The sequence below is a fragment of the Thalassophryne amazonica genome, chromosome 11 (genome assembly GCF_902500255.1).
Source record: "Thalassophryne amazonica chromosome 11, fThaAma1.1, whole genome shotgun sequence".
Classification (NCBI taxonomy): Eukaryota; Metazoa; Chordata; class Actinopteri; order Batrachoidiformes; family Batrachoididae; genus Thalassophryne; species Thalassophryne amazonica.
The window spans coordinates 49,006,177-49,018,229 of NC_047113.1; the positions used below are offsets into that span (position 1 = coordinate 49,006,177).

Consider the following 12,053-nt stretch of genomic DNA (forward strand, 5'->3'; position numbering starts at 1 on the left):
ATAATCATAATGAACAGTTGCGTGCACAAAGTGGGCTCAGTCAAATAACTGGATTAACCACAGCTTGGTTTACATGCAGACAGACGTACATGCTCTCTGGAAGAAGACTGTATACAAGTTTGTCTTTGTCCATCGTGTCAGGATCCTCTGCCTGTGCAAAAAAAATAAAAAAATAATATATATATATATATATATATATATATATATATATATATATATATATATATATATAAAACATTTTACATACATTTATATGTATTGTTTACATTTTATATATGTATATATATATATATATACGAGGGCTGTCAATAAAGTAACGGTCCTTTTTATTTTTTTCAAAAACTATATGGACTTCATTCATATGTTTTTACGTCAGACATGCTTGAACCCTCATGCGCATGCGTGAGTTTTTCCACGCCTGTCGGTGACGTCATTCGCCTGTGAGCACTCCTTGTGGGAGGAGTCGTCCAGCCCCTCGTCGGAATTCCTTTGTCTGAGAAGTTGCTGAGAGACTGGCGCGTTGTTTGATCAAAATTTTTTCTAAACCTGTGAGACACATCAAAGTGGACACGGTTCGAAAAATTAAGCTGGTTTTCAGTGAAAATTTTAACGGCTGATGAGAAATTTTGAGATGATTCTGTCGCTTTAAGGACTTCCCACGGTGCGAGACGTCGCTCAGCGCTCTCAGCCGCCATCGTCAGCCTGTTCAAGCTGAAAACCTCCACATTTCAGGCTCTATTGATCCAGGACGTCGTGAGAGAATAGAGAAGTTTCAGAAGAAGTCGGTTTCAGCATTTTATCCGGATATTCCACTGTTAAAGGAGATTTTTTTAATGAAAGACGTGCGGAAGGGTCCGCGCGTCGGCTGTTAAACAATTTCTCATATACTCACCCCACTGAAAGCCATCAAAAGCCGCCTGGATTTTACAAATGGTTATCAACACGGAGGAGTGAGTATCTGAGAAATTGTTTAACAGCTGGACATGTACCAACTTGTCCTTAAGTCTTCCAACGGAGGTGTTTTTGCTGTGGCGGCGCGCTGCGCCGGCTGCCTGCCGACGCACCAATCCGTCCGCACGTCTTTCATTACAAAATCTCCTTTAACAGTGGAATGTCCGGATAAACTGCTGATCTCGACCTCTTCTGAAAGTTCTCTGTTCTCTCACGACGTCCTGGGTCAACAGAGGCTTAAATTTGAAGGTTTTCAACTCGAAACAGGCTGACGACGGCGCCTCAGAACGCGGCGCGACGTCCCACTCCATGGGAAGTCCTTAAAGCAACAGTAAGACTCCATAATCTCTCATCAGCTGTTAAAATTTTCATAGAAAACCAGCTGAATTTCTCGAATGGTGTCCACTTCAATCTGCCTCACAGGTTCTGAAAAAAGTTTGATAAAGCAAAGCGCCAGTCTCTCAGGAAGAAGTCAGACAAAGGAATTCCGACGAGGGGGGTGGACCACTCCTCACTCAAAGCCTGCTCACAGGCGAATGACGCAACCAACAGGTGTGAAAAAACTCACATTCGCACGAAGGTTCAAGCTTGGCTGATGCAATCACACGTGATTCAAATCCATATGGTTTTTGAAAAAAATAAAAAGGTCCGATACTTTTCTAACAGACCTCGTATATATGCTTATATATATGAGGTCTGTTAGAAAAGTATCCGACCTTTTTATTTTTTTCAAAAACCATATGGATTTGAATCACGTGTGATTGCATCAGCCAAGCTTGAACCTTCGTGCGCATATGTGAGTTTTTTCACGCCTGTTGGTTGCGTCATTCGCCTGTGAGCAGGCTTTGTGTGAGCAGTGGTCTACCCCTCTCGTCGGATTTTTATTGCGAATAAATGTCTGAACGATTTGGAGCTTTGCTGCATCAAATTTTTCCAGAAACTGTGAGAGACCTCCAGGTGGACACCATTCGGAAAATTCATATGGCTTTCAGCGACGATTTTATGGGGATTACACAGATTAAGGAGTGCTCCAGCCGGTTTAAAGACCGCCCACAGCTGCTGAGAGCGCGCCACGCTCCGAGCGCCGATCGACAGGCTGACACCCCGCTGAAACAACCAGATCATTTCCAATGTGAAGGCTTTGTTGATCCGGGACGTCGTCTGACTTCCACAAAAAAAGGCAGAAGGCGTGGACATCAGCACTTTTTCGGCACATTCCACTGTTACAGGAGTTTTTTTCATGGAAAGAGGAGCGGAGGGACCTTCGAAACGGAGGTGTTCCTTTGTCTCACTTCATCAGCGAATCGGTCGTGACGCGCAAAGCCTCAGCGCGGCTTTCTATGACAAAATCTCTTGTTAAAAGTGAAATCTGCCGGAAAATGGCTGATGTCCAGCTCTTGTGATAACCAGAGAAATTGCACACGACGTCCCGGCTCCACACAGCCATCCGTTTAGAAATGATCTGCCTCTCGATGGCGGCTCGGAGCGCGGTGCACCGTGCGCCATTGTGGGCCATCCTTAAAGCTGTAGTAACACTTACCGAAAGCCAGATAAATTTTTCGAATGGTTTCCAGCTGCCTGTCTCTAACAGTTTCTGAAAAAATTCTGATGGAAAAAAGCCCAAATCATTCCACCATTTCCTCGCAATGAAACAACGACAAGAGGGGTGGACCAGTGCTCACTCAAAGCCTGCCCACAGGCGAATGATGCAACCGACAGGTGTGGAAAAAATCACGCATGCGCACGAAGGTTTAAGCTTGGCTGACGTAAAAACATATGAATCAAATCCATATAGTTTTTGAAAAAAATAAAAAGGTACCATACTTTTCTAACAGACCTCGTATATGTATATATATATATATGTATGCCACTCAGTAGCAGTAATACCACTGCTACTTTAATAAATTACAAACTGAGAAAGAACTTACAAATTACAAATCAAGAAAGAACTTACAACAATGGTGTCAAGTACAGTTCCATTTGGAGAATGCTCGGGCACCGTGATCTGATATGTGTCCTTTGGAAACTCTGGGATGTTGTCATTAATGTCCTTGATTTTAATAGTAACTGTAGCAGTGGACTGGAAGGTGGTATTTTCTTGATCTGTGGCAATCACCTGCACCACAAAAGTACAAAAAAAAAAATCATGTCAGACCGGTGAAATGTTCAAAACATCACAGACATGGCAGAGAGTTAAAGGGCACTGGAGATATAGTGGATGAACACACCACTGCCATTTACTCCTCTGTAAAAACCATACTGGAACTTACACAGTTCATTCATCATCACAGAGTTCATATTGTGCAAAATTAGCTTTTAATGTGTTTTTAATGTGCATCGCCAAAGACAGAGCAGGCCTGGGTCAGTCTGTCTGTTTTTTCTGTACATGCATCAATCTGTCTGTGTGGATGCAATATCCTGACCAAAACTTCTTAGGTTAACACAGTCCAGAATGCTACTTCATGAAGACCTCGTACATCTTTAACGTTGAGTGCGTTTCATTTTTAATTGTGACTACCAGGTAGCCGAGTCTCAGAAAAAGTGTATATGCAATATAGAGACAAATACTTTGGGTATCAAGGTGAAACTTAGTCCATAAAGTCATCCCAAATTCATCAAATGAGTTGGATTTTAGGTGCATTTTGATTCTAATTGTGGCCATCAGAGGGACAAGAATCCAAAACACTGTGTATGTGATATTTTAACAAAGATTTCAAGTATCAAGGTGAATGTTGGTACACAAATTCACCCCAGTAAGTTTGAAGTTGAGTGCATTTCAAATTTAATTATGCCACCAGGAGACCAAGAGTCTGAAACCCATGGTGCATTAAGCACCAAAAGGTCTTCATGGACTGTGATAAATCTTACTAATGTTGATTATACTTGCAAAGATTAAAGCAAAGATTTGAGCTGCTTTTAATTTCAATCAAGGACTCTGTTTTTGTTGCTCTTCTGTTTATTCTCTTTCTGTTTCTACTGTGTGTTTAGATGTTCTTCTAAAATTTGTAAAAACCTTGTAACTGTTAGAATGACCTAAGCAGCGAGCCACCCCTCTGAGTCTGGTCTACTTGAGGTTTTTTCCTCATTATCACCAGAGGGAGTTTTTCCTTACCACTGGCGCCTGTGTGCTTGCTCTAGGGGTTGGTAATGTTAGACCAAAGCCCCGTTTACACATAGACGGTTTTGTCGGTGGGTAGTACGTAGACTGAAGTTCGTGGTAGTTCCGGCTGTTTTCGCGGTGGAAAGGGGTGGAGCATTTCAACTGCATTTTGACCGCCGTACTACCTGCTAATAGGCGGATAAAACGCCATAAAATCCGCCGAATAAAGCGGCGTTTTGACACCGTAGCATCCGACACACGTCAGGCAACGGGGGTTAATACCCAGTTCTATCCTTTACAATCACAGGTTAAGAGGCGCGTGAGAACGGCGGTGTTCTGCTGCCGCCGATAATGCCCTGTGTACCGCTGGTTAATACGCAGGTTTTTATCCAGGCAAATCCTGCATTGCTCCAGGATCATTTGCATATAGACACCACCCCCAGAGTATAATAGGCTGAAGCAGCAGAAATACATGCCTCTGTCACTGCAGGGGGAGGGAGATCATCCTCAGCCTTTTCTTCTCCTTCCTTTCCCCCTCCTCAACGTGTTGCTCCGTCTCCACCACAGGCCTCCCCTCTGCTTCTGAACCAGACCTCTTGGTTTCCTGCTTCTTTAAGTCCTTGCCACTGCCAACTTTCTTTTAGGAGGCATACTAGAGCTTCTCTGCAAAAATATCTGGAGCTGGCCGCGAGTGAGAGGCCTGCATGCAGCGCGCTAGCGTTTCTATACTGACCGCCGCCTATCGGCCGTTTGGAACGCCGTTTTAACCGGGAGGTGGGGTTTAGAACGGCGTAATGTCCGCTAGCACCGCCGTTTTGTCTGCCTCTGTCGCCGGTTAAAACACCGTTGAGGACGCCGATGTGGGCTCTATCGCCGTTTTACACTCCGTTGGTTAGGGATACAATGCTGGCCGCCAATTACGGCGGTGTAAACTGCGGCACTACAGGAAGAGGCAGGATGAAACGGCAATTAAAAAGTATCAAATGCCGTTGTTCGCGTTGTCTCCGTCGTCACGCGAATTCTCCGGAAGTGCTCCCGGAATTATTCGACATGTTGAATAATTTTTTCGACGATTCCTGGTGAAGCCAGAACTAAGCCACGCCCCCTTGCACCGGCGTTAACAAAGGAGTTTGATCCTTAAGACGGCCAAAAACTCTTCCGGGACGCTTCCGGGAAAAACACCTCTGTTGAAAGCCTTAAGGACAAGTTGGAACATGTCCTGCCTGTTAAACAATTTCTCATATACTCACTCCACTGAAAGCCATCAAAAGCCGCCTGGATTTTACAAATGGTTATCAACACGGAGGTGTTTTTCCTGTGCCGCCGCACCGCGTCGGCTGCGTCCCGACGCGCGGACCCGTCCGCACGTCTTTCATTAAAAAAATCTCCTTTAACAGTGGAATATCCGGATAAAATGCTGAAACCGACTTCTTCTGAAACTTCTCTGTTCTCTCACGACGTCCTGGATCAATAGAGCCTGAAATGTGGAGGTTTTCAGCTTGAACAGGCTGACGACGGTGGCTGAGAGCGCTGAGCGACGTCTCGCACCGTGGGAAGTCCTTAAAGCGACAGAATCACCTCAAAATCTCTCATCAGCCGTTAAAATTTTCACTAAAAACCAGCTTAATTTTTCGAACCGTGTCCACTTCGATGTGTCTCACAGGTTTAGAAAAAATTTTGATCAAACAACGCGCCAGTCTCTCAGCAACTTCTCAGACAAAGGAATTCCGACGAGGGGCTGGACGACTCCTCCCACAAGGAGTGCTCACAGGCGAATGACGTCACCGACAGGCGTAGAAAAACTCACGCATGCGCACGAGGGTTCAAGCATGTCTGACGTAAAAACATATGAATGAAATCCATATAGTTTTTGAAAAAAATAAAAAGGACCCTTACTTTATTGACAGCCCTCGTATTTGTTCTTGTGCAGGGCTGCAGAGCTGCAGGGCTGCAGGTCTACGCTCTGATTTCTGTTATAGTTTATCTTTCTCCTTTGACTACGAGCTGCGTGCGTGCGCGCGAACAAATGTCTGTGTGTAAATGTGGAGATGTTTGGAGTTATACTTGATGTGGACATGTCCTGTCTCTGGCAATCAGTCTGTGAGCAGGACCTATGCCCTTTTTTGTCCTTTATTTAACACAGTAATAAAAGAGTCTGAGGGGAGAGCGAGGAACTGCCTGCAGCCAGACAGTTTTTTTTTCTTTTAATTGTTCACATGTGCGTGCACGAATGAATCATCCGTGAGTGGGCTGGAGATGTCCGGACTTTTTACTGGATGTGGACATGTCCTGTCTCTGGTAATCAGTCTGTGAGCAGGACTTATGTCCTTTTTTGTCCTTTATTTAACACAGTAATGAAAGAGTTTGAGGGGAGAGCGAGGAACTACCTGCAGCCAGACAGTTTTTTTTTTTCTTTTAATTGTTCACATGTGTGCGCACGAACGAATCGTCCGTGAGTGGACTAGAGATGTCTGGACTTTTTACTGGATGTGGACATGTCCTGCCTCTGGCAATCAGTCTGTGAGCAGGACTTTTATGGACTTTATTTAAACACATTTGTGAGAGAATTTAAGAGCAAGTAGCTGCTGCAGCAGTCAGGCTGCAATCAACTTTTTTTTCTGTGCTCTTTTTGAGCATGTAGTTTCACTGCATTGTCTACACGGTATAAAAACAATCCTGCGTGATTTATACTTTGGGAACAATGGAACACAGCAGGAATCATAAATTGGCGTCGGGTAACACTGTATTGTGAGGGTGTGGCTTCCAGTCACATTGAGTACCGTCGCGTTGCCTTGACTTGCGCTATAACCACTTCCTTTCTGCGTCCTGTACTCAATGAAGAAAAAATTAAACATGTTTAATTTTTGGCGTCCGATTCACTTCGTCCTTTGCATCCCCCATGCTGTTGTGGTGTTGAGCTACATCGTCTCAGCACTGGGTTGCTTCCACGTGGCATCGTCATGACGCTGCACGACGCAACTCGAAGTGGGCCCGATGTGAAAGGGGCTTAAGACCTTGCACAGGTTTAAGATTAATGACAAAGTTTAGAGTAAGTATTGCCCTTGTTTACAATTAAATGTGGTAGGGTTTGATGATTAGCCTGGACAAGGTTGGGACTCTGACGAGGGCGGTCGCATCTCCTCCACTCTCCCTTATCTCTGCGTGTTGTCTGTGAGGCTGCCAGCTTTGCTCTTCTGGAAAACGGCAAAAATGGATCTGATAAAGTGGTCTCTGAACACAATTGACACTATTTTTTCTACAAGACACTCGGGAGCGGAGGCCTCGACCTGTCCTGCCGGGACACATGTGATGGGTTACGTGATGGACGGTTGGAGGAAGTGGGAGGTCATGTGCCTATACACGCTGTCTGTGGAGGACGTTGAAGATGTTTATATTTTCAGCGCTGTGGTGACCGGGTTTCTGCTGTGTGGAGCAGGCATGGTGCTGGTTTACTGGAAAATTAAGAAGGTGGAAGCGGCACTAATTGGCCCGTCCAGGCTGCCCCACATGATTGATTCGATTGGAAGGGCAGTGTCAGCTCAGTCGGCGGGTGTTAACCGCATGTTGGAAACCATCTCAGGGAGAATGGCTTCACTGGAAAACCGCTTTGATCGTCAGTAATGACCACATCTCCTCTCCTCTATTCAGATGTATTGAAAGCCACTCTGTTTCAGACTGTGGAATCTTTCAGGTGTCTGCTAATCTGGATATCTATTCGGCTCCCCAAACACAGCTGCACTTCAAGGCCGCTGTGATAAAAACCTCCTGGAAGAAGAGCAACACTTATGCCTCTCCCTAGTTTTTCACCCGCCCTCTGCTTCTTTCAGCTCTGATGCTGACTGTGGACAGTGGACTGTTCAGAGCTGGGCTCCCCCCCCCCCAGGATGGACGGACAAGGCCGTTGATGGTGCCTAAGGCTGCCTCCGGAGTGTTCTGTCTGAAAACTGGACTCATTCAAATCTCGGTCATCGTCTCTCGTCTTGTTGTTGTTGTGTGCCTCTTATCACTCTCTGCCCCTCCCTCCCTGCGGCAGGCCTCGTCCTCTCTCTCAAGCTCGCCTGGCGGCGCGACTTACAGTTGCAGCAGCCTTCACCCACTTTGCCTCTATTTGGATGACAGACTGCTTCAAGTTTAGTGCACATAAACAATGTCAAATGTATATGTGTTGTCTTTAATTTTGATGCGTGCCATTATTATGCTAAACAAGTAATAATTGTGGATTAATTGCTGTATCTTGTCTGAGGTAATTGGAGTGTAAACATAATTGCCCTTTTTTGGGATCAATAAAGTTGTCTGAAGTCTGAAGTTATCAGACTCTAAGTCCCACAATTATGTATGCAAATGGAAGTATCCTGTTATAAGCAACACTTAGTATGAAACAGCTCCTTTTACAACATATGTTGTAGAAGTCCATATCTGGGCGCCTGCTTGTTGTGTGAGATGCACTGGTTGAGCTGATATGCACAATGTGCAACACACCCAAAGGGTTCCACCTCCACATCCTCTCTGTGAGGGGCGTGGCAAACAGCAGCTCCTTTTCATTTAAAGCAACAGGCTCAGAAGCAGGTGAAAATTAGTGGGTTTGTTGTTGTTGTTAAATTTTATAGGATGCATCATCTCAGTATGATATTTTCCTCACTGTATGTCTGACGTGTGCTGGTGTTTACTCGTTTAACAAAGATTTGTCAAAGACATCAAGCATTTCATTCAGTGATATAAAAATCACCTCACAGTCACATTACAGTCACATTATACATTTCAGATTGTTTTATTTGTGTGTGTGTGTGTGTGTGTGTGTGTGTGTGTGTGTGTGTGTGTGTGTGTGTGTGTGTGTGTGTGTGTGTGTGTGTGTGTTTTACCTGTAGCACCATTTCTTGTTTTTTTTTCAAAGTCCAGTTCTTGGGACTGCCTCACCATGAGTTGAACATCACTTTCTGAAATGGCAAGTGAAGGTTCAACAGAAAATATGTTCTTGTCAGTTCCCTCCAGCGTTAGACTTATTTTGCTATTCTGTGGAGAAAAAAAATATATATAGTAGCCAGTGAGTAAAATCACTTGGAGCTTTTTGTTTATCATATAGTTTGGTCCATACAGACATTTCTACAGCTTTTATTACCTCCACCAACAAAGGTGGGGAAGGTTATGTTTTAGCCCCTGCTCGTTTGTCTGTCTGTCTTTCTGTATGTTTGTTTGTCTGTTTGTGAACAGCCTGGAGCCCTCAATTTTTCATAAATTGTTGTGAAATTTTTTACTGAAGATTCATATCCCAGTAGCAAGAGCTGATTCAATTTTCAAGGTCAAAGTCAGAACAAATCTTGGAAAATTAGAAAAATTCCTACCTTTAACTGAACAATTTTTCAAAAATTCATAACTGTCAGAAAATATCAAATTCCTTTCATATTTGAGAGTGTTATGCAGCATGGTATCCTTTATGGACTGACAAAGTTTGATCTGATCTGATGTAATCAGATCTAATATGATCCAGATTACAGATTTTGTGGCCATTTAAATTAACATTGAAAACCAAGTTTCATGTATATTTTACATTATATCTTAATCAAACATGCCCTAATCACACTCGTATTTGAACGTAAGGTGCAAACTGGCACTCACTATCACCTGACAAAGTTTGATCTGAATCTGACCCAGATTGTGGATTTTGTGGACATTTGAATTCAATATTGAAAAGCCCATTTGGTGTCCTCCTGGCATCTGTCCGTCTGCGGGAGACGATGGTGTAGCATCCAGTTTGTTTGTTTTATCATTTTCATTTTATCTGTTTATTTGTAATTTTTTTACACTTTAAATTTAATTTCAATTCATTTTAAATTTATTTCATTTATATAGCGCAAAATCACAGCAAAGCTGCCTCAAGGCACTTCACACAAGTAAGGGTTAACATTACCAACCCCTAGAGCAAACACACAGGCAACAAGGAAAAACTCCCGCTGATGATTTGAGGAAGAAACCTCAAGCAAACCAGACTCAAATGGGTGACCCTCTGCTTTGGCCATGCTACCGACAAATTTGACAGTACAAATATAGAGGAAATTCTGGGAGTCCATGCTGGTGTCCAGGATGGGAGGCTTGCAGACTTTGTCTTGTCTTTCTATGTGCACCTGTGCAAATGACTTAGAAAGAATTCAGAAACCGAAAAAGTTTAAAATAAAAAACCTGACAACACCACAAAAAATCTTCGATTCAAGTGCATGAACTAAATACATAGTCCTGACATTTGATCACATTTAATTTAGCTCATGAAAAGCCACTTCTAACAGGACTTTGACCTTGAAACTTTTTTCCAAGGTACCTTTGAGAGTAACAACATCCAAGGGGGATAAATAGTACATTGGTATTACAGAACATATTTACATCTCATCAATACCTTTCAGGGACTGAACATAATCAGACAGTTGGCTGCTGAACTCTTTCCGTTTCTTTGTGGTTTGTTCAACTGAACTCCAATTGACATGTAACATAAAATGGAGTCTACACCTTATACTCTAGTGAATTCAAGTCAAAGAAATATCTCCCACTCCACGGAAAAAAGTGAAACTTTGAATCAACTTTTTTAAAAATTACTCCAATTCGTTACACCTAAAAATATTCTCAATACATATTTATAATATGTTTGAAACCTTACATTTTAAATTTACTTTGAGAAAGCAAATTTAGGTGTAACAATCAATTTTTGTTTTTTAACTGTGCCCATGGGGTTGAACTGGCTGAGTGCTGGTTTGAACACTTCAGAAGATAAATGAAGCATATTGTTTGTTGTGATACTGTATTTAGAAATAGAAAGAACCTACAAACAAACTATGTTGCTGACCTAACCATGCCTCTACTTTGGGATTTAGATAAATAAATGCTGGCAGTTCCATTCTCAGAACTTAAATTTGAAAGGTTTTAGACCCTTTAACAAAAACAAGTGCCGGAGAATAATAAATTCCATGAACCAATATCCTGTGAACAGTACTTACCATGTCTTGTTGAAACACACTGGAATGTCTTCTTGGCCAACTGCTTTTTCCCCTCTTCATCCTTTCATAGTTGTTCTCACTTCATCCTTACTAATCTCTTGCACTTCCCGATTTACTCTCTCTACATCATCCAGTCTACTCTCTCCTTAATTTTCGTCATTCGTCGGCTCCTCAAAATACTGCCTCCACCTTCTCAAAACAATCAGCACATTACCATCTACAAGTCCTTTTCTCCTTTTTAGTGTTCAACGACATGTGCAGCTCACTATATGCCCTTTCCTTTTAGTTTTTCCATTTCTCTTTTCACCTTAACACCTTATCATTTGATTGACAGACAGTTACAAAAACAACTTTGCATACACACATACATAGATAGATAGACTGACCTTGTCTCTGTCTTGCACTTTCATTTTGAGGGGAATCAAACCTGGCGAGTGTTCCTCGATCTCTCCTGTGAATTGAGTCTCATTCACACAGGACAGTGCTGTGCCTTCACACTTTAAAAATGTGGGTATGTTGTCATTGATATTGATGATGTTGATCTGCACCTCTGCTGTGGTGCTGGCATATACCCCGTTGATGTCCAGACTGGATTCAGTAGCCTTGAACAGAACAGAACTTGCATTAACATGATGACTAGGTCAAGGGTGTTATCTATTGATTTTATTTCACCTGCTCACTTTCGTAGCCAGGCTGGAGGCACCTGTATTAAATTTGCATTAACCTAAATGCACAATCTCTTCACTGTGATCTGAGAGGTCATCACATATCCTCAGCTAAGACTAATATGGAGGAAGCTTTATAGAAGTGTTTTCGTGAGAGGCAAGGAATTTCACAAGGAAGGTGCACCATAAAAGCCTGCACTGTTGGACTTTGGAGTTATGTTGTAACCCCACCTTTTCCAGTACTTATCAGCTCAAACTTTGTATTGACCTTGCAAACTGTCTTCCCACTATCACTGCCATAAACCCTCAGTTTAGTTCCATGATGTACGACACAAAATTTTGTTTTTCCTTCATCAA

General features: G+C 42.9%; 1 protein-coding gene across 1 annotated transcript in view; it reads right to left on the reverse strand.

The window, feature by feature from the left end:
- cdhr2 (cadherin related family member 2) overlaps positions 1-12,053 on the reverse strand; it is a 43,455-nt gene that overhangs the window by 16,648 nt on the left and 14,754 nt on the right. The window contains exons 10-13 of the mRNA XM_034180941.1: positions 11,418-11,633; positions 8,932-9,061; positions 2,906-3,087; positions 90-151 (exon numbers count right to left, since the gene is read on the reverse strand). Of these exons, the coding sequence (XP_034036832.1) occupies positions 90-151; positions 2,906-3,087; positions 8,932-9,061; positions 11,418-11,633 (590 nt within the window). The remainder of the gene's footprint in view (positions 1-89; positions 152-2,905; positions 3,088-8,931; positions 9,062-11,417; positions 11,634-12,053) is intronic.